The 23,323-nt window shown below is 36.1% G+C and overlaps 4 protein-coding genes and 1 long non-coding RNA gene across 6 annotated transcripts; 3 read left to right on the top strand and 2 right to left on the bottom strand.

Moving 5' to 3' along the window:
* The first annotated feature begins 1,278 nt into the window (after positions 1-1,278).
* On the top strand, positions 1,279-3,060 carry LOC126596710 (MLP-like protein 34). The gene is made up of 2 exons (XM_050263377.1): positions 1,279-1,390; positions 2,783-3,060. The coding sequence occupies exons 1-2, from the start codon at positions 1,279-1,281 to the stop codon at positions 3,058-3,060; spliced, it is 390 nt and encodes a 129-aa protein (XP_050119334.1).
* A 2,922-nt stretch (positions 3,061-5,982) lies between these two features.
* LOC126596551 (uncharacterized) lies at positions 5,983-7,549 on the bottom strand. 2 transcript variants are annotated; one of them, XR_007613990.1, is made up of 4 exons: positions 7,251-7,549; positions 6,619-6,812; positions 6,382-6,423; positions 5,983-6,276 (listed from the first exon to the last, which is right to left on the bottom strand). It is a non-coding gene; the product is annotated as an uncharacterized LOC126596551 (long non-coding RNA). The 2 variants fall into 2 exon arrangements; XR_007613989.1 differs by having other exon boundaries at positions 6,397-6,423.
* Positions 7,550-8,540: 991 nt separating this feature from the next.
* On the top strand, positions 8,541-11,701 carry LOC126596544 (U-box domain-containing protein 37-like). Its single transcript, XM_050263165.1, has 3 exons — positions 8,541-9,401; positions 10,913-11,031; positions 11,138-11,701. The coding sequence occupies exons 1-3, from the start codon at positions 9,068-9,070 to the stop codon at positions 11,570-11,572; spliced, it is 888 nt and encodes a 295-aa protein (XP_050119122.1). The 5' UTR covers positions 8,541-9,067; the 3' UTR covers positions 11,573-11,701.
* A 5,798-nt stretch (positions 11,702-17,499) lies between these two features.
* LOC126596100 (protein C2-DOMAIN ABA-RELATED 7-like) lies at positions 17,500-18,335 on the bottom strand. Its single transcript, XM_050262575.1, has one exon. It carries the CDS (start codon positions 18,161-18,163, stop codon positions 17,651-17,653), a length of 513 nt encoding a protein of 170 aa, XP_050118532.1. The 5' UTR covers positions 18,164-18,335; the 3' UTR covers positions 17,500-17,650.
* A 3,184-nt stretch (positions 18,336-21,519) lies between these two features.
* LOC126596101 (uncharacterized protein At4g22758-like) lies at positions 21,520-23,085 on the top strand. The gene is made up of 2 exons (XM_050262576.1): positions 21,520-22,361; positions 22,634-23,085. Exons 1-2 carry the CDS (start codon positions 22,127-22,129, stop codon positions 22,813-22,815), a joined length of 417 nt encoding a protein of 138 aa, XP_050118533.1. The 5' UTR covers positions 21,520-22,126; the 3' UTR covers positions 22,816-23,085.
* The last annotated feature ends 238 nt before the right edge of the window (positions 23,086-23,323 follow it).

Genomic DNA, 23,323 nt, shown 5'->3' with positions numbered 1-23,323 from the left:
AATCACATTATTTTGATGGGATGTTTATTCCTCACTTTTACTTTCTTTTTGCTTTCTCTTTTCTGCTTTGTTCCCCATTGCTTTTCTGCTTTTCTTCTCTTTTTTTGCTTTGCTATGTGCTCCCGAGGGAGCCTTCCTTTTTCTTTTCTCTTTTTGTGTTGCCCACCATGTGTTCCCCATGATTCTCCCTTTTTCTTTTCTGTTCCCTCTTTGATCTCTCCACTTCCAGACACACTCACTTGCTTTTGCTTTTACTTTCCCTTTTCTTTTTTTTTTTTCTTTTCACTTTTGCTTTTGTTTCTGTTTCTTTTTATCTTATTCCTTTAGGCATGTGGCAGACAACACAAAGGAGAACAAAAGAGAATAACACAAACGAGACTCCACCATCACAGTAACTTCATCATCTTCTCCATCTTTGTCGGCCCACCAGCAGCGTGGCTCGCATTCTTATCGAGAACAGGTCCCTTCACCGTCTCACTGTCGTCCACGGTTCCTCCACGTTTCGATTGCGGCATTAGAAACTCGGAATCACAATGGTTTCTCGCCTCTTCGCATTCGGAGCCTGTAATCAAATGACGCGTCTCCTCTGTCAGGTTCGAGAAAACACTGCATCAACACCCATCACCAATCATAAAAGCACTGCCTGTACTTGTATATTGTCTTCGTTTTTGCCAAGGAAGGGAGTAGTTGGGCGCGGTATGGGTGCAGTAAACCTTAACAACGGCATTGAGAAAATCGGCATCCTGGAGACTTTTCGATTCAACCTGCTGCTCTTTCTGATTAAGTACAGACTTCTTCTGCTCTTTTCGTTGCACTCCGAACCTCTGTACGCCACCGATTGGGATTGCTCCTTCTTCCCTCTACCATTTCTGCTAAACTTATTAGGAACGCTTTCTCCCTCCGGTTGATATTTATCAGCGGACGACAGATGCGACGACGGTGAGCCTTTTCTCGAACTGGAAGCTCGTTCTCTCATGCCCTGGCTGACGGGCTTAAGAGCTTGGTACTGGTAGCTACCGGAACAGAGCCACGTGTCGAAGAAGGGTTGGACAGAGACGGAAGAGCAAATTTTAACAGTGGAGGTGAGGTGAGCGCAGAGAAGCAGCAGTTGCCGACCCCAACGGCCATTTGAAAAATGGAAGCTCGGAGCTCGCGGCTGAAAAGAAGGTTTTTGGAAGACGAAGTTGCGTTTCCTTATCTGTAAATAATTGGACTTTTTCTGGCGTGGGTAATTTCGATGGGGGATTACAGGTTTCGGATCCCGAGATCCATGAAATTATGGAGAATCAGAGGCTAGGTTGGAGACAACCCAGCTTTTGGAGGTCGTCGGAGAGCCGGTATCCAATACTAGCTCCGGCAACAGACAGAATAATGAGCACAGCCATTTTTGGTCTCTTTCTGGGGAAGAAGAAGTCGATGCCTAATTGAGGAGGTTGTTGGGTTTGTGTTTATTACCGTAATGATGTTGTGATGGACGGCATAGATTGAAGTAGCAGAGAAGCTCATTGTGAAATAAACAATGATGAGTTGAGGTTTTCTTGAGCTGAGTTGAGTGGTGTTTGGAGATTTGAAACGGATTTTGCAGATTTTGCAGATTTGCATATTCTGCAGATTCACGATGGAAGTGAAAAAATGAAAGAAAACCGACATAGTTTTTTGTGTCGTTTCCCACAGACGGCGCCAAATGTTGATGCACAAAACTGGATGTCTTGGAACAACGTAAATCCGACCGTGAATCTGCAAGAAATGTAAATAACACAAGATGTATCGTGGTTCACCCCAAGGTTTGGGCTACGTCCACACTGATTGTATTGTATTTCTCTGATGAAGAGGGAGAGAGAGAGCTTAGAGCTTAGGGGGTGTGAGGAAGCTTTGAGAGGGGGTGAGAGGCTTCAGAAATGGCCTCTGAGAGTGAGAGTGAGGCCTCCTCAATTGTGAGGGTGAGGGGTCCTTTTATAGAATAAGGACTCCTCACTTATTACATATTTGCCCCTTCCTTTATCCCATAATTACATTTAAGTCCCCTGAGTATTTGTACGAGATCTAAATACGAGGCCCTAAATATGGTATAAACAAACATATTAATTAAATCAAGAATAAGTAAATAAAGAGATTAAGAAAGTACCAAAGGTGACTCCATCGGAAAATCACAACGGAAAGTAAGGAATTGCAGAGATAGGGATTGACTTGTGGATTTAAAAAAAATGATTTTTTTTTCGAGTGAGAAGCACATAGGCTAAATCGCATAAGGTAAATGGTTTTTTTTCTTTTACAAATAGGATAAAGGGGGACGGGAGATGAAACTAATTTATAATTTTTAGCATAAAACTTATTATTTATTACCTATCTTTTACTAAATATACATTAAATAATAACTTGTATTGAAATTGAATGGGCTATAAGCATGAGATTACAAAAGAATAGTGTTATTCATACCTATTTTTACTTCCAACACACCTTTATTAATTTTTTGCCATTGGTCATCTTCAATTCATTCTATTTGATAGCTGAAAATTGAGAGAAGTGTGTGAGAAGAAAAAATAAGTGCATGAATGACACTACCCTTACAGAAAACCTCCATGGGCTATATCCCACCTTAGTCTTGTGGGTGGCTCCATCATTGGTGCTCTTTTATATATATGTACCATCCTAAAATACACAAGCAACATTTTATACTAAATTTATCTAATTTATAAATGGATTTGAACTTACATTGTTCTAGTCAACTTAACTAAGCTACTTGTGATTTCATATTAATTATGTGAGTTTTTCATGTATACAGATGGAAAAGCCAAAGTTGCTAAGGACTTGGTTGAAGCCATAGATGCTGAAAATAATCTGATCACTTTCAAAGTGATTGAAGGAGATCTTTTGGAGCATTACAAGAGCTTCAAGTTCACCATCCACGCAACTCCGAAAGGCGAGGGATGCAACGTGCACTGGACTTTGGAGTATGAGAAGCACCACCACGACGATATTGAAGATCCACATACATTGCTCCAGTTATTAGTTGAGCTCTCCAAAGATATTGATGCTCACCTTACAAGCACCGACGCATAACAAGCACAGAAGGCTTACGGCTTTATTATATATGGTCTGTGATTAATCTGTGTGCTGCAATCACGATCTATCTGCATGTGTGTGATCAACAAAAATATTTGATATGATGGCTGTTTCGTTCGTATCAAATCATGTTTTTGTGTGTTTATATAAGATATGTATGTCCTTTATTTCATGGATTATGTTATCTTTTGCACACTTTGTGTGTTTATATAAGATTCTGTATGTCCTTTTTAGACTGCTAGATCGCCGTGGTTTGGCCAGAAAACGGCTCGAAAGTGGCTAACTCGAGACCAAGACAGCCACTTTCGAGCCATTTTCCGGCCAAACCATGATGTGTTAGCCTTCTAAAAAGGGATCATTCTCTTCGTCTCGTCGAGAAGAATGATTTTCGTTGTTGAATCACTTGATTTCGTTGAGTATTGAAGAAGTTATGAACGTTTAAAGTTTACCCAGTTTTTGGCGAGTTTTCAAGTTTTCACTCGGACCAGTCAACTTTGAAGCTATTTTCCAGCTATCTTCGGCAACCATTGGGCTTCGAAATAGGTATAATTGTATTCTACACTTTCCTATCTTCATTTTGATATATTATGAATCGAATTTGGTTAAGAAATGATTGAGTTACGAAGCTTTGAAAATTGCCCAAACTTTCGGCCAAGAGCTCCGGGACACTGAACGGACTTTTTAACGGAATGACCAAAATGATGGATAGTGGACAATCTCAGGGACCACTTTTATCGATTTGGAATCTCAGGGACCAAAGTGATAAGTTATGCAAATCTCAGGGATCATTTTGACGATTTAGCCTATGCTAAAATGAAATAATTGTGTAGTTGATCATTGATCAACCTCTTTTTCTTTTCTTACAACTGTTTAATATAACAAGGGACGGATTCAGGACCAAATCTAGGGTACGTAGGGATGAGCCATATAAGTAGGAGGATAGTAGTTTAAGAGGAGGTAGAATTCTCTTCCCTCCTATTCTCATCCCCTTCTCTTCCTTCCTCTCACAAAATGTTTTTTGTCTTTTTCTGACTATTAAAAAATTAACACAAAACGTTGACGCGGCTTAACTATAACCATTCAAATATGAGGGGAGGGAAGGGGATGTAAACTAGGAGAGGAGAGAATCCTACTCCGTTTAAGAGTAGGTTAAAGGTAGTGGGACTGTGGGAGAATAGTAGTTTACGAGGAGGTATAAGGTAGGTCATTTTGTAGTGCACACCCTGGCCACCCCTCGGTTTGGTGTGCAAAATATATTGAAAAATAGAGTTACATTAAAAATGAAAGAATAAATTAGTATCAAACTTGCATGTAAAAAAAAAAAAATCACTAGACACATAGTATTATTATGCGGCATATATTAAAAAATAGAGTAAGGTTGTTTTTTATGGCCAGTCACATTCATGGTGATACTGTGGTTTGGAATTTCATTTTTGGCAAGTACAAGTGTTTTTGCTAGAAATACTTGTATCATAAACACGTTAAACTTTTAATTAGAAACCATGAAATTAACTTCCTGATTACAAAGTATTAAGGGGGCATTTTGATCTAAATGCTTGGTTTTTTAATTTTTTAGACCAAACATCTAGCTCGTTTGGATGTGCTTTTAAAATGACTGAAAGCGCTTTTGATGAAAATATTATTGGAACCAATCCTTAGTAAAAATGCAAGTAAATCAATAATGTGGTTCAAATTCACCTTTGGCGAGAACCAAACCTAAGACCCCTTACTTACAAAAAAAAGATATTGTTAATTTATGTCTCATTAATTCAAATGATTTCAAAAGAGAAAAAAAACAATATTGCTAGCCACTTAGTATTACGATCTAATGTTATTCCTCTTCGCTTGTAAGTAAGAGTTCTTAGGTTCGTTCTGGCCAAAAACGAATTTAAACCATATTATTACTAGTTTATCCCCCTCCCCCCTCCCTTAGAGTAAATGATATCGTTTGTCCAACAAACAAAAAAAACAGAAAAGACAATCAAATTTCAATAATAACAAAAAAAAGTTGAATTGTGGGTGCAAAAAAAGAATGTTTTTTTAACAAAAGAAAAATCAAACGGGTGATATTTTAAATGTACCAATGTACTCCAAATGATAATACATTACATACATGATATACATGTAGGCCCATATATTAAAAAATAGCTTACCAATACATTATTGGTACTTTATGTAATCTAAATTTGTGTACAAATTAGTATTTTGATATGTTATTTATTTTTTGTTTAGATACCTACCAATCTACTGGTACTTTTATATTATCAGAATTGGTATGTAAAAAGCAAATAGCAAGTTATATATAACCTAAAACCTTTCGGTATGTTATATTAAAAATAAATAAATAAAACCCTTCCTAATTTACAAGAAAATGGACCAGCCCAAAAATTTTGAGCCTAGCTGGTCTAACAATATTTTTTCGAGTCCATGGCCCAACAATTTAAACAGAATTCAAAATAAGTGGCCAAATTCAAAGAACACAGGTTTCCATTTAAGAAACATGCGACTTCATCAATTTGAACAGAATTCAAAATAAGTGGCCAAAGCATTATAATTATTCAGCTAGTATTGAATAATGGATTCACCATATTTATAACTAGCGAAATGCAATCAACCATCAAAATTGTATTCATTAAATAGTTAACCCTATATCTTTTGCTAATGAATATTCAAAGCATTTGGCGATAAAATAATAACAATGGAATAGATTAATCATCAATTAATTATCAACAAAAAATAATATTCATTAAGAATGGGGTTTCTGCAGCTCTAGATTTTGCAAATAATGATAAGTGCCGAAAGATGAGTGACTGGGTTATAAACAAAGGTTAATGGTCTAGCTTAGCAGATCAGTTTAGAGATTGTTAGTGTTTGTTAGTCTGTTAAGTATGTGCCATGAGAGCCAAGCAAGGTGATTAGTTGTTGTATAAATTGTTAACTCTCTCTCTGTTGAATAGTTAATTCATTCTTACAATTACAGAGCAACTATTATATCACTCTCTCTAAAATTCCTTTTCTCTTTTGTTTACTCTACATTTCTCAAATATTTCAACATAATTTGGGAAGTTCAAGTGTAACGGTTGATACTCCACAGCCGAGAAGGGAGACCAAGTTTGGGAGGTCTAGATTCTCAACTTCTCTGGGTCTGGTACTCCGCATCAATTATCATGAGAGAGAGGGAGATAGCGGGTATTCGTTGAGAGCGTTTGAGTACTGTATATTGGGACAAAACGAATTAGATAATTGGAATTAGATAAACATCTTACAATGGTGCAAACTGGAACTTGAACAAATCCAAAATAAAATGAAAATAATTACATAACATATGAATACCATAGTTTCTCAAATGGCATAGTCCACCTGCATATAAACATTTCCAAGTAAATTCATACCTCAATAAAAAGAGAATAGAATAAGCCATACTTCATACAATATCATGAATTAACTCAGAAAAAATTCTTTAACCCAGATTTTTAAAATTAAAATCACAAAAATTTGAACAACTAAAAGAGAACCCAAGAACTAAACCCTACCAAAAAATGTCAGAGAACTCACCAGGAAACCCAAGCTTTCTGGGTTTAAAATTTCTTCAATAAGACCCAAAATTTCCCTTAATGGAATTCCAAAAAGCATTCTCCATCAGCATCAGGCATAACCCCACTTACATGCGTCCCTTGCGAAAACTTCCCATTTGAAGCTGTTTCCAATTGATTGTCCACCATAAAATGTTTTAAATCATCTCTGGCATGCTGCAAATAGAACGGGATTGAACTTGGATTTTCCCAAAAATTCACCAAATCAAACCACAAAAAATTAAAAAACCACAAAAAAATTAATCGCAGTAAACAAAGTGCACAATTTGTCGAAAGCAATAGATCCAACATTCATACAAATGAAATTCGATCATGAATTGAATAAAAAAAGTGAGAGAGAGAGAGAGAGAGAGAGAGAGAGAGAGAGGAACCTCAAGCGTATGGAACCCTACACATAAAAGCGGCAAAAAATGATGACAATTGCTTCCTCAAAATTAAAAAATTAAAAAAACCAAATCATATACCCACACTAAAAATCCAAACACAGAAACAAAACCCCAAAAATTAATTAAGATATGCAAACGAAATAAGACCCACAAAATTTTAAACTTTTGTTCAAGAAAAGATTTAAGAGGAAAAACATAAATTATATACCTTAATCAAAACGGGCATGCAAACTTCTATACAAAACCCCTAAAATTCAATCAGCAACGTTTCCTGAAAAAAAAAATGAAATCAGATCAAACAACTACAGCACCAAAAAAAATAGCAAAATACTCAATGCAAAAGGCCAAGGCCTGTGTGGTTGTTTTTCTGTGTTCAAATAGAACATGAGAGAACAAAGATCAACAACAACAGAAACCAACAGAGGTAATAGGGAGAGAGAGAGAGCAAAGAAAACAAAAACCACAAAACCCAAACAATCGAACGGAAATCGGAGGAGAAAGAATGAAAAGCAACAGAAGCAAAAAGAGTGAAAATCAAGGGAAGATGCCAGAAGATGCAGCGATGGTCGACAGGTGGAGCAGAAGGGCATAATCGTCCTTTCACTGTACATAAGTTGAAACAAAGCGCTACCAACTAAAAAATATGAGGGCATTTTCGACATTTTACTGTTATAGAACAATAACTCTTGAATTTGGGTTTTAGTATATATAAATTTTCCAGATGTAAGCCTTGGTCTGGGCTACCAGACAATGGAATGGAGGACTCTCACCTCGAGAGGCAGATTCTCTGCCCTTCCATTCCTGTGCCCTCCTGTTTTGTGTGGTCACGGTTAAGTTACGTCAACATTTTATATTTTTTTATAGTAATAATAAGATAAAAAGAAATAGTAATATAAAATGTTGACGTAGCTTAACCGTGACCACACAAACATGAAGACACGGGAGGTGAAAGGGCAGAGAATCTGCCTCCCTCACCTCGAGTTATCCAAACTATATTTACTGAATTAAAAATTAGAATTGTATAAAAAATATTAAAAGTTAATCTTCAAATGTTGCCCCTCAATAATTTTCTCATCAGTGTTACGTACGTTACAATTTGCAATTTCATATGATTAGATTCTTAGGTGCCAAATGGATCCGTTTTCTATACTGTTTCAGTCTCTTTCTTTGGTATATAATTAAGCAAAAAATACTTTCGAAACAAATAAAGAAGAGGAATGAAGTGAGAAACTTCACCGCTGACAAATTCCAACTAGCCGGCTTACCAGCAAAGACAAAAAGGCATGAAAACTACGTTTCCAAATACAACGTAAAAATAACAACCTAAGTGATATGGTGGTTAAGGTGTTAAGGAGTTAAATGTGAGGGGTTCGAATCCCTCTAGTTTCAAAACTGAGACTTTTCAAACAATTTTAAGTTATTTTTGGAAAAAAAAAAAAATACAACGTAAAAATAATATTATTAATCTCTTGGAGCATGTTAATATTGAGATTGTACCAATTAGGCTTTGTGGCGAATATCTTGCAAACAAAAGTATGTATGTTTTATAATATATTATTGTATAACATGCATTGCTAATTTTAACGGTTGGATGTGCGCTAAAGAATAGTATGTATGTTTTATACGTGTAGTTTGAAAAATATATATAAGTCAACTAAAATGCAAAGTATCTTATACATCGATATGCAAATAAGATATGACGCCTAGAGATTAATAGAGGAGGTGATAGTGACGACGACGTTGATGATCTTGCTTGCGGTGCGGACAAGTTGACTAGAACGTGTAATTTAGCAGCTTCCTTTTAGTGCCAACCTTGCCCGCTAGCTAGGCTGCTTCACTTCCCAGTTTTTTCTTCGGCCTCTTTCAAAATCTCCAGACACTCGAAGCATAGCGCAGAGTATAGTCAAACTATTTGCAGAGTTCTGTCGTTATTGGCATCAGAGATTGGAACCATTGGGCTTGGTTGCCGGTGGATAAGACGACGCCTGCCAGCAGTTTAACAAGGCTTTTATTGTAAGCACGACGATGACAAGGGAAGAGACGAAGATGCCCTCGCCCTTGCTCTTGCCCTTGACGTCAATTGAAGAAGAATTAGAAGCTGCTTTTGATGACGATGATGATGATGAAAGTCTGTTTTCCATTGATTTTAATTTTAACTTCAAGGATAGTTTTAAGGAAAAGGAAGAGGCCGTTCCTTATTATTATCACGTAGCTGTTGGGGGGCAGAAGAGCGAGTCTAGCATGGATGCGCTTCTCTGGGCACTGAGTCACACGGCGGTGACTCATGATCATGATCAATCTTCAGTAATACTAGTCCTCGTCCATGTCTTTGCACCGATCCGATACGTTCCTTCTCCTTGTAAGTTCAGTTAATCTAATTCAAATTCTCATCATTATTTGTGTTTGTGTTTGCGCGTGTCTTCGTCAACGCGCCCGCCGGTGAGTTGGAGCAAGGTCAAATTTTGAAGGCTTGTTTGTAAGCCGTTTTGTTCATTAACCCTTTTGGTTTTCTTTTATTAGAAACACGGCGAAATTGTTAGTAAATGTTTAATTGCTCAAGTTTTAGAGATCTTGAAACATTTAAAGGTTTTTTGTCAAACAAAATAAAAACCGTTTTTGGTTGTCAAAAAACGAATAGAACATTTATTGAAACAGTCCCAAATTGTAAGAGTCTAATACATTGAACCTGGATGATGTATAGTCTATGTCATGACTCATACTTTTCATCTATATTATCGTATATGCATAATATATATCTTTTTTCTTTTTATAATTTAGTACAATATAATTTTCAAAGTTGAAGGTACGGGGTTGACATATCTCATAACGCATATATATAAATTGTACGAGTTGTTGATTTGAGTTGAATCCATCAAAGCCTTACACTAACTACAGGAGTTCAACACATATTTCAGATTAACCTGATTTTCTAGCTGTAAAGACGATTTGGGATTTTTGAACTTTAATCTTTGAAGAAGATTAAAATTTAATAAAAATCTTGTGTTAGATTGAATATTGATTTTAGTCATCTAATATGTACTTAATTCAAATTCATATTATATTTTTGTTTACTATTTAATAGATATTACATTAAAATTAAAATTTATTATTATACACATTTTAATTATTTTATTTTATTTTATTTCATCTAATTAGTGTACCTAAACGTCCGTATCATTATATATTTTACTAAATTAGCATACCAAAATATCCGTACCTAAATATATTGTAGTGAATTAGTGGAACATAAGAAAATATGCAAAAACACAAGTGTACCGAAAAATTGTGTACCTAAATATATAATACTAAACTAGGGAACCGAAATGTCGATACCTAAATATATTATAATAAACTAGTGTACCAAAATGTCTGCACCTAAACATATTATACTATCCTAGTATACTGAAATGTTCGTACCTAAATATATTGTAATGAATTAGTGGCACATAAGAAAATATGCAAAAACATAAGTGTACCAAAAAATCTCTACGAAAATATTTTCTTACAAAAGATACTTACCATAATGGGAATTAAAATTTATAATATTTTCATACAATTTAATTTATGAACACCATAAAATTATAAAGAAAAAAAGAGAGACATTTAATACATATGCTGAAATTAAATAGAGTCTAGAGACTAAAACCAATTTTTAATCTTGTATAAGACATTTTTTTAAACTTCATCTTAATTAAGGATTAAAATCTAGTTTTCTATTTTATTTTATTTTTTTGTTTGACCAAAGCTGTAAAGACGATTAACATTAGGGTTATGACTGCATTCAATTAACTAACTGATTTTTTTAACGTATATATTAATTCATGATTAGTGAGAGATGTTTCTGTTTGTCTTGGTTCTTCTGATATGCAGTAGGAATGCTTCCAAAAAATAGTGTGAATACAATTATGATGGAGAATTGGATGGCCCTAGAAAGAGACAGAAGGAGGAAACTCCTTGACAAATACGTTAATGCCTGCTCATCTGCCAAGGTATTACCAGATTTCCGAAGTACAGACACTCTATGGTTATTTAATTGCAAGTTTATTAGTACTAATTAACCTCCGTATGACGATTAATATGATGTTAACGGAACAGGTTAAGACGGAGATTATGCTTATTGAGAGTGATACAGTTGCCAAGGCAATCCTAGAACTTATTCCTACTCAAAACATAAGAAACCTAGTAGTTGGAACCACCAAATCTAGTCTGAGGAAACTGAGGTCCAAGAAAGGGAGTGGAATAGCAAGTCAGATCCTACAAAATGCGCCCGAAACAAGCTGCAATATTAAGATCATATGCAAGGGAAAGGAAGTGATTGATGACACTGTGTTTACTGGCTCGACTTCCTCGCGTAGCAGTAACGCGAACTCCTTGTCCACGCAAGATGAAGACGACCATCAAGAACAACGAATCTCAACAGATTATAATAAACATGAGTACTCGCGTCCTGAAGCGAAATCTCCATCATCTTTAAATGGATACAAGGAAATGTGGTGGGGGAAATCAAAATCTTCACAAATAACAGCTTGATTTTGTTGTGTGATGATTTTGGCATGATGAGATTGGCATGTATATTTTCTGTGAATATGAAAGATAAATCGACATGGCACGCATTGTAAGTTGCACATTTATACATTATACATAAGTTTTGTAACCTAATTCATCTACTTGTATACCTAGCTAGCTACTTCATCATAGATTATAGCAGCTCAGCCTACAATTCCACTCTTAGCGTACTTCACAATTACAAATTTAGTAGCGAACCGCAACGAGTACAGAAAGCTAAGGTTTGTGTGGGATGTTTTGGTTGCTGGCTTTGAGGAGAAGGATGTTTTTTGAGCAATGGTTTGCAAATAAATTGTTGAAGAAGTTGAAGTGGAAGCCATATTGGTTAAATTAAAGAAGTTTCAGATTAGTGTTCAATTTGGCGACCTTGGTTCTTTTGTTCAAATGCTTGTTTTGAAGAGGGGGATTTTTGGACCAAACAAACAAGTTTGGAAGATAAGGTATCTCAATAATCTATTACCCTACATTTCGATATCTATACAAAACTTGGAAGAAAAAATAATATCTTTGACCAAAATTCCAAATGCCCATATATATATATATATATATATAATTTTTTTCTTTTTTTTTGCTTGTTTTATTTAAGGCAAGGCTTTTTAGTCAAAATAGTCACTGAGATTTGCATAACACATCACTTTGGTCCCTTAAATTGTCCACCATCCATTATTTTGGTCCTTCCGGTAAAAACTTTGTTAAATGTCCCGGAGCTCTTGGCTGGAAGTTTGGAAAATTTTCAAAGCTTTGTAACTCAATCGTTTCTTAACTAAATTCGACCCATAATATATCAAAATGAAGATATAAAAGTATAAAATAACATTATATCTATTTGAAAGCCCAATGGTTGCCGGAGATAGCTAGAAAATAGCCTAAAATGTGACTGGTTCGAGGGAAAACTGGAAAACTCGCCGGAAACTGGGTGAACTTTAAATGTTCATAACTTCTTCAATACTCAATGAAATCGAGTGATTCAAAAACAAAAATCATACTTCTCAACAAGACAAAGAGAATGGTACCTTTCTCAATGGATAATTCATTGTGGTTTGGCCGAAAATGGCTCGAAAGTGGCTAACTCGAGACCAAGACAGCCACTTTCGAGCCGTCTTCCAGCAAAACCACCGAGATTTAGCCGGCGAGAAAGGTACATTCACTTTGTCTTATCGAGAAGTATGATTTTCATTTTGGAATCACTAGATTTCGTTGAGTATTGAAGAAGTTATGAACGTTTAAAGTTTATCCAGTTTTTGGCAAGTTTTCCAATTTTCCCACTGACTAGTCACCTATCAGGCTATTTTCCAGCCATCTCTGGCAACCATTGGACTTCTAAATAGGTATAATCTTGTTCTACACTTTCCTATCTTCATTTTTATATATTATAGGTCGAATTTGGTTAATAAACGATTGAGTTACGAAGTTTTAAAAATTGCCCAAACTTTCGGCCAAGAGCTATGGGACACTTAACAGAGTTTTTAATGAAATGACCAAAATAATGGATGGTGGACAATCTCAGGGACCATTTCTATTGATTTTCAATTTCAGGGACCAAGGTGATGTGTTATTCAAATCTCAGGGACCATTTCTATTGATTTTCAATCTCAATGACCAAAGTGATGTGTTATGCAAATCTTAGAGATCATTTTGGCTAAAACGCCTTAAGGCAATGCCCCTTCTTCAAGATGTGCTATAGATGATGATTCTCTCCAAGTCCATAAGAAGCAAAGGTATAAACGTAGGGTTTGGGGGAAACTGGTGAACCGGAACATACCAGTCTAAATCAATTGCTTGTTGACGAAAAATAGTTAAAAGAGAAAATTAGAATCCCCTACAGTTTTTCTATATCATTTAGATTAAACATCTGTGCCTTTTTAAAATTTGATTAAAGTGTTTTGACCAATAGTCACCTCAAGCTAAATTACATGTCATTATTATATTTTTTTTTAAATTAAAACAAATTTTGAATTTATCATTTTATCTACATGATGCAATTTTCCTTATTTAGTGGAGATATTAGTAATTAAACTATATTTTCTTTTCTTTCAGATATGTTTTTTCGATAACTTTTTTTTTTTTTGTTATGCAAACATTTAATATTATTTCTTTTTCCAAATGGTTGGTTATCAACATAAAAGCTTCGTGTAATTTTTTCAATTTTTTTGTGAAATTATATATATATTTGCTGTTTTTTTAAGTATAGTTGTTGACGAATTATTATTAAGTACAATACATTACGTATATATTATATGCGGGTACGTTTGAATTTACAAAAATCATTAATTGGTACGTTTATTTGCAATTTTGGTACGTTTGATTTGATACATATTGTTAATATTGGTACATTATTTTTATTTTGGTACGTTTTATTTTGTTAATATTGGTACATTATTTTTATTTTGGTACGTTTTATTTTGTACACATTGTGTATTGGTACGTTTATATTATTCTCAATCCTATTTTCTCTTAACATACTAAAAGAAAAACTTATTTCAGTACGTTTGATTTTGTGGGATTTAAAAATATTTTAAACTATTTTGGAAAGAAAATATCTTAAATCGTAAATAATTATTGCTAAATTGTAGCATTATTGTGAAAATAAATTGAATCTAACCAACTTTTTTTTTTACAATTATCTCTGAAGGAAGAAAGTGTAATCAAAATGCTAGATTATAGGAAATTTGTTACGATATAATGTGCATATAGCACCAAAATTATGACAAAAAAATGTTAATCAAATCACTAAAAGGCATGGATTTTTTATCTAAAAAATTCAAAACTGAGGCGCCTATATCAAAAGATCCCTAGTTAAAGCCTCCAAAAGCAGAACCAGACTAGCTAAACATGGCTCAATTCACAATTCTTAACTAGTTGAATGTGAACCACAACGAGTTAAAACAAATTGAACCAAACAAACCATTGAATCTCTCATCATATAACTTTGCATGTTGTGGCAGTTTGGCCTCATTATAAGGTCATCTCTAACCGAAGGGTCCAGAGGGCCAGATGGCTGAAAATAGCCCTAAAACCGTCTCCAATCGAGGGCTAGGCCAGAGGGCTCAGGAATCTGGGAGGCCCCCACAGAATTTCAAAGGGCCAAAGGGCTGGCTGCTTTCGGCCAGCCAACCAGCCTCGGACTGGCTTTTTTTTTTTTTTATAGTTTTCCCATTGCTGTCGGTTATAACCGATAGCATTAAAGAAGGATTTTTTAATACTATCGGTTATAACCGACAATAATAGTTATTCAAAGGCATTTTTTTTAATTACTATTAGTGTCGGTTATAACCGACACTAATAGTTTGAAATTTTTTTAATATAACGGCTAGTAGCTGTTGTATTAACTTTTGTTTATATATGAATTTAAACTTCTTTTTTTCCCTTTTTTTTCCTTTTCATATGAATCAAATTTTGTTTCATATTTTTTTTCAATTCTATTTTACAAAATTTGTTTCAATTTTTTTTTAAATTCTTTTTTTTTTTCCTATAACTTCTATTTTACAAAATTTGTTTCATATTTTTTTTAAATTCCATTTTTTTCCTATAACTTCTATTTCACAAAATTTGTTTCAATTTTTTTTTAAATTCTATTTTTTTCCTATAACTTCTATTTTACAAAATTTGATTCATATTTTCTTTTTCATATAACTTCTATTTTACAAAATTTGTTTCATATTTTTTTAAATTCCATTTTTTTTCCTATACCTTCTATTTCACAAAATTTGTTTCATATTTTTTTTCAATTCTATTTTTTTCTATAACTTCCTAGGCCATTTATACAACATTAAATTAAATTAAGTAACATAAAACAATATTAAACAATATGAAACAACATTAAATAACATTAACCAACATACAAATTATACAACATAAAAAAACATTTAACAACATGAAACTTAAACAACATTTTTAAAAACATTTAACAACATAAAACTTAAAAGCCTACTCCATGCTTCTTTTGGCCCAAAGATGTGCAACAAGATCCTGTTGTAGGTATTTATTTGTGGCACAAGAACGTATCATTCTATAGCGCCTCATATACTCATTTATAGAGATATTACTAGTTCTTGGATTGAAAGGCAAATTAGGCCCATCATATATTTTTGCTAGAGCCCTTCTTGACCTATTTGGATCTTCTTGGTCGTCATCGGACTCTCCATCAATATACCCATCTCGCTCATCCTCCACTATCATATTGTGTAATATGATGCAAGTCATCATGATGGAGTTCAAATTTTCGCGACTCCACCCTCTTGCCGGTTCGCTGATGATCTTCCACCGTGCTTGTAGAATACCGAAAGCTCTCTCAACATCTTTCCGATATGCCTCTTGGTGTAAGGTAAACAACTTTTCTGCGTCATTCCTAGGGTTTGGAATTGCTTGGACAAGTGTCGCCCACTTTGGGTAGATGTCATCTGCCAAGTAATACCACATACTGTATTCACGGCCGTTGATGTAGTAGTCAAGTTGAGGTGCTTTACCTTCAGTCAACTTATTGAAGAGGGGTGAACGCCCAAGAACTGTAATGTCATTTTGGGATCCAAGGACTCCAAAGAAAGCATGCCAGATCCATGTGTCATATGAGGCAACTGCCTCTAACACAACAGTTGGCTTTCTCGACCTTCCACTAAAGCCTCATTGCCATCCAGTGGGACAGTTCTTCCAATCCCAATGCATGCAGTCCAATGACCCTATCATGCCCAGAAACCCACGGTCTTCAGCTTTGCGAAGGAGCCAATTCAGATCTTCTTGATTTGGCTCTCGGAGGTACTCGTCTTTGTAAACCTGAACAATTGTGTTACAAAATTCTTCAAGAGTATTAAGGCATGTAGACTCAGACATACCATGGGTTTCATCCATCGAATCAGTTGAGGAGCCATAGGCCATCATTTGGAGTGCAACAGTAACCTTCTGATGAGGTGAGAAACCAGGGCGACCTGCTCTGTCCCGCTTCTGTTGAAAGTATGGATTGACCTGTTAGACATCACGAAGTAAACGCTCGAAGACATGACGCCTCATCCGGAAGCGACGTCTGAAATCCTCTTCTGTGTACACCGAGTTGGGGTTGAAGTAGTTGTTCATCAGATTGGCATGCGACATCGCTCTGTTTCGTGGTTTGTAAGAGCGACCAGCAACAGAGCCACCCCATTGAGGTTGTTCCTCAGTTGGCTGACACACCATGGCCGCAGCCATGGCTGCTGCCATGTTTTGTTTGTTGCGCCTTACTTGACCTTCTTCATCAGACTCATCATCTTCTCATCTCATTTGCACCCATTTTGCTTCCAATTTGGAATTAGATGAGGACCCCCAATTGGAATTGGATGAGGATCCAAAGTTGGAATTCATTGCAAACTTGAATTGAAAGAGATTGAATTGCAAGAGATTGAATTGAAATAGATTGAATTCAAAGTTGTGTGAATTATAGCCCAAAATCCACCCTATTTATATAAAAAAAAATTCAAATCCAACGGCTAGCTGACGTCATGTTGACATCACTTAGCCTTTGGATTTGAATTTAAATTGTAGTTTTTAAATAATAAATTATGTTTGGCCCTCGGTTGGAGATGGTTTTTTGTGACAGGGCTAAAACGAGCCATTTGGCCCTTTGGCCCTCGGTTGGAGACGGAGGCAAATATGGACCTGTTGTTCATTAAAATATTAATATCTTAGGGAATCTTGGAGGGCCAGAGGGCTAAAACGAGCCCTCTGGCCAGCCCTCGATTAGAAATGGCCTAAGCTTCTTAAAATTCATGCTAGACGTTTCAGAAACGTTTGAGCCTTTGGAAAATTATGATAATTGAGGCCAGAATTTGGTCCTTGCCAATAATTTTTCTTTGGTTTTTTTAGTTTGCAGCTTAAAAATTCAATGGAAGGTGCTCATATGGCTTAATAAAAGATTTGACCAGTTCCAAAATCCTTGTAACATTTTCCTCATTTGTCCACACAAAAAGAAAAATTATTTTAGTCACATGATTCATATAATTTCACATGGAAGAGAATACATTAAACAAAGGGAAAACACAAGTTACACAAGAGAGCAAATAAATTATGTTGTACCTAGACTCCTGCTAAACCTTTAGAACCAGGAAGGTTGATCCACTCAATCTGCAGCACGATTTCGCCACACTCGACGTTTCGCAGTTTGAGAATCATGTCCTGAACAATCTTGCCATTTTCCCAAACGCAACAGCTCTCGGTGGAGAGGCAGTTGGTCCTGTTGGGCTGAACTTTCTTGAGGGCGCAGCCCTTCGGGAGGGCGTCCGCGTCTAACCCCATCTTCAGACACTCGACGTAGGGTTTGATGTCTATGTCTGCATCACCCATCTTGTCGTCCACGGTTAACGTGTCTTTGTCGTACACTTGTAGATGGATCGGTTCTTCCAAGTTGGTGATCGAAAGCGTCAGCTCCTCGTTCCACTCAGGGTTGCAGTTCCTTTTTATCACTTTCGTCTTCAGTTTCTGCGATCCCATGGTGAGCGTCAGGTAGGGATCACTCGTCTTGACGTCGCGGATGGCAAGGTTGACTCCTCGCTTGATCCGAAGCCTGAGAAGTCCGAGGATGTTGTTCATCGTAATTTATTGAAACAATAACTATAATAACTTTCTGGTTTTTCTAGTTCTGGATTAGAAGATATGTAGGAGGATGCATGGAATGGAAAAAATGTGGGCTGAGGAACTCAGGTATATAAAATGATAAGACGGTCACTTTTTGAAGGGCAAGGAAGTGGTGCAAATGTCAATAGGGCAACCATTCACAGAAAGACCACACAATAACCGATCACCACTCCATCGACTTTAGGGATGGAAGTGGTCCGCCGCCCCTGTCGCTTTGCCACCCCTAATTTATGTAAGGCACTATTGGGTTTTGGATAGGACCGGGCTATGGTTTTGTGTACATTTGGGTTTGGATTGACCCATCCACCTATTCAATTGGATCACGGGCCTGGGTCGGCTCGGTTGGCGGGAAACAATATAGGCTTATAGGGATCACACGACCCTTCTCAAGTTGCAGTTTTGTATTAAGTAATAGAGTGGTTCGTTGTACACTCAAGTTTTGTTACAGTCACATATAGAATAAAGAATTATGTCATCACCGGAAATTGTTAAATTAAAAATAAAGCCTTCTTAATTAGTACAAGGAAAATGGGTAATCGATGAAAGTTGGGGTTTAGCCTGAAAAGAAAACCTTCATAATTATTGTAGGGTTTAGCTTGCAAAAAGATGGGGTTCCAACCGTAAAACAAATTGGTAATATGGAGAATCTTCATGTGGGATTCATACTCACAACACATCCCATTAGATATGTCTTTTAGAAAGCACTTCAAGTCCATAAGTAGTTTTATTAAAACTTTCGACATGCTTCCAAAAGAAGAAACACTTAAAAGAAAAAACGTTAATAAGCAAAAAGTGTTATCTGAAAAAGCATTTCTAATTGAGACTTTAATTTGCATGAGGAGGGTTCAAATTAGATTTCAAATGAATATGTCGTTGCTCTGATCAACTAACTTAATATAAATAAAGGAGATTCGAACTAGAGTGGAAAAAGGTTGGCTTCATTATACTTTGAAGTCTGAAGAGTCACGTGGAAATTGTTCAAGACGTGTGGAAAAAGTCGAGATGTTAACCCATGCATGCATTCTCTTCCTCAGAGGGACCACGTATACGGTATGCTATTTACTAATTTACTATGTTGTATGCACATCCACGGTGCCTTTAAATTATCTGATGTTGTGATGTCGCCGTTTTAGCAACGTCGAGGAAATATCTGATCAAATCCATCCTACCTCACATCTATCCTACCTCAGTTATGTTTCATATACGCATATATATAATCTCAACTCAATGCAATTTTGTGGCATGATCAATGCGTTTACTTCCTTAATCCATGCATCCAAATGCACGCACTACCAATATGCATAGAATATGCTTTACTTGCTTTTGTGATTACTCTACTTCAAAGGAATTCAGATCCTTTATGCATCACGACGTTTAAGCCGAGAATTTTGAACCATTGAAGAGAGAGATCTAAATTTTTTGTTTATATGAGGTGGGCTAGTAGAATGAGACTAATGAGGACCTTACGATTTACAATGAGTGAACCGAATCTTCGGGTCCATCAACTCCAACAACAGCAATTTAAAAAATATCTCGATTCCTTCAAAAGGGACCCAAAAACTCTGAAATTTCATGGATCCTTTTTAGCTTTATGTCCTTTGGTCTGCCACGCACCATAGATATCATAGGCTATTAGTCGGAAAAAAAATTGAGAAGAAAATTTTAAGCATCTACTTTTTGGCTGAGATGACTGGATTATGCTCTTGAACTTGACCAGCCAACTTCCAAGCTAACAAATGGCTAAATAATCTGAGTCCAATCTTATATTTATTTATTTTGTTTATTGTCACGAGAGAAACACTTAAAAAAATACACCATTTACCAAAAATTACACACTGATAAAAAAGTTATATAGTCATCAGACAATCATAAAGTACATGATCACTCATCTTGGATAATTGAATGTGTTTTTAGTGTTTCGATCTCTACCTTTAATATTAGACTCAACAATGAATTACTCTAAATTATTGATCACCAAATGACCAGAAACAAAGATTTTGTACACCTAAATTTCACTCTAAAACAAATGCCACTTGATCATGTTAAGTCTTTATTTAGTTGGGGTCAAAACAGATTATGCTTTTTTTTATTAACAACGAGGCATAAGCTCGATAGAAGAGAAAATATTACACAAGAATATCATCATGCCATAAGACCCAGCTATATTTGCAACTAGTAATCGACGATTAGGAAGAACTTGCTGAAGAAAATACTGGATCCAAACTGCATGACAAATCAAAACAAGCTAAATCATCAACAACAATAAAAAAATTTCACAAGACCAATTTTAATACATAAGAGCACGATAGAATCCGATTCACTATAACTTCACTGTATAAAATCTTAACTCGACCAATATTAACACAAAAGCCAAAGACACATGACCCGACGAGATTATGCTTTTTATGTCAAATGTAACAGCCCGTCCCACCTAATGTCCCAAACAAATTAGTATTAAACACAACAAATCAGCATCCCTCTCTCTCTTACCAACCAAGGCACGCTGGCGGGTTTTCCGGCATTCAAAAGTAAGCATTTTTCTATAGGAATATATAATAATGTCATTTTCCTATACAAATACCAGATCCAGGAATTTCTCTCTAATTAGACCAACAAACGCAGTTTTTATTTTTAGAACTAAACTGATTCTCCTAATGAAGTGGAATGAAAAGCCGATACATGTTGGTTGGTTCAAAATAGTGTTTAAAATGTCAACATATAAATTTATGAAAATATCGATAATATATCAAACATCAATTGTTGATGAAAATTATGAAATTTGTCATAAAATGGATTATCAATTCATCAGTTTTAGTCTAAATTAAATAAATAATTTTCAAAAAAATTCAAAATTTTGAAATCCAAGCTGGGTTGTGACAAAATTTTTAAAATAAATCGATAAATGTCTTTGATATTTAATAATTGAGATGAAATTTATATTTCACCTCTTTTTAATATCGATCTTGAATGGGAGAGATTTTTTAGTGTGATCAGCAACGAGATGATACATTACGTGTCACTATACAAATGATGAGATATGTGTGTTAAAAAATTAGTAACTTAAAAAATAAAAATTTTCACCACTTACATAAAAACACGTGTTATACCACTCTGTCACAATTAAAAATGTATCCTTGAAGGGTATATACTTTTACTAATTAACAGCAGTGAAAAACTGACAGGTACGAAGACGCGCCAACCAGAAGAGGAGGAAGCGGTAAATCAGGGGAAGGTGGTGGCAGTGAAATTTACCCCAACCGGCCCAAACATTTCCAGAACGAAATAAGCAATATAAAAGCAGGGGGCTCCTCTTCGCATAATTTCATCTCAAAAAACTCAAAGCGAAACAGAGGATTTGATTCGAGAGAGAGCCGCCGCGAAACCCTAACCCTAAATTCCCAATTTTCTTCCCCCTTTCGATCGGATTTCCTGTTTCCGTTCCGATTGATCCTCTCCAGAAACTCACGGTGTTCTTCCCTTTCTCAAAACTTCATCACGATTCGAAGCAAGCAAGTTGTTGATGGTAGAAATCTTAAGCGGCAGTAATTTCATGCGCTCCCTGAAACAATCAAGGGCGAGCGCTATTCTCCCGATCTCAGCCGCGTCCGCATTCGCTTTCGGCTCCTGCAAGGAAGGCTGGTACTACCGCTGCCTCGGCGTCGACCCGTAAATCTACGTCCAGAGCTCTCTCTCCCTCTATCTTCCTCTTTCTCATCGTCCGTTTTCGATTATCGCACCCGGATTTTCACTAATCGCCGCCGCCGTCCGTCGATTTTTTGATTATTTTGTTGAATTGAATCAGTAACTTGTTGGGAAAGAGGGAACTCTGAAAGAAAAAAAAAACAAATTTAGATTTTCTGTTGGCTGGCTTTTTGCTGTTCGATTGATTGATTTGATTTTGATTACGAAACGACCAAGATGTTGCTGTACAAGCAGAAGAAGAACCAGAGCACCGCCAAGGGCAACAGGCTCTTGATCAGCATCACTGTGCTCGGCAGTGCCGGCCCGATCCGCTTTGTTGTCAATGAGCAGGAGGTCATCGCCGCGGTCATGGACACCGCCTTGAAATCCTATGCGCGTGAGGGCCGCTTCCCGGTTCTCGGCGCCGATCTCAATGACTTCCTGCTCTACTGCCCCGCCGTAGGACCTGAAGGTAACCAATCCTTAATCACTTTTGAATTCACCAATCTAATCACTTAAAAATTCCTGTTCTTGATTCATGTCAACCCAATTTTAAGAATTGAATCTTACCCTTTTTTTCTTACCATTCCAATTTCAAAACCCGTATCTCAGTATTGACATAAATTTATGAAATTGAATAGTATCACGGTGTTCTTAGTTGAAATTGGTTCTGTGTTTATGCATTCTTTTTCAACGTGATTCTCCGTGATTGAATTCTGGTCGCGTTTGTAAATTTGATTGCAGCTCTGAGCCTGTGGGACACAATCGGAGCGCAAGGAGCTCGTAACTTTATGCTGTGCAAGAAGCCTCAGCCAGTGAAGATGGAGAAGGATGAGATACCAGCAGCTGCAATTACTCGCAAGGGTAGTGGGAGCTGGAAGGCATGGATCAATAAGTCCCTCAATCTCAAGGTCTCTTCCCACTAAATTATTTTCTCAGTTAACGGGGAAAAAAGGAGAGCAATTTGTGGTTTGTCTAGCTTTTGTTTGAGTTATTTGGTGTCTTTGTTCATTAGTTGCAGAGTCATCGTTTCTGGCTGCAACCTGTTTTTTTTCCGTCAAGTTTTTGTTTTTCGAATAAATTACAGCTTGGTTGTAATGTTTTGTTTCTTTCATTTCCTTCAGTGTGCATTAGATGAAACTTTGATTTGGTTCGGTTGCATTAATCAATGGTAGTTCTTTTTTTCGTGATTAAAACGATTGTTGTAGCTGGGGCAGTCTGTATTTTCTGACATAATGCGTTCAAGGTGGCAATTAAGTAGGTAGGCTTAATGGGACCAGGATCCTCTCCCGAGCAATTCCTTAGGGATCCTAGGAATCCCGCAATCTTGTCCGTTCATTTTATATCGTGCGGTCAGTTTTCGTTAGGTACTATTCATACTTGAATTTTAAAATTTAAATTTTAAATGATTTCTGACCACACGATATACGATGA

Source organism: Malus sylvestris, chromosome 13 (assembly GCF_916048215.2).
Source record: "Malus sylvestris chromosome 13, drMalSylv7.2, whole genome shotgun sequence".
Classification (NCBI taxonomy): domain Eukaryota; kingdom Viridiplantae; phylum Streptophyta; class Magnoliopsida; order Rosales; family Rosaceae; genus Malus; species Malus sylvestris.
This window is presented reverse-complemented; position numbering and strand designations above follow the sequence as displayed.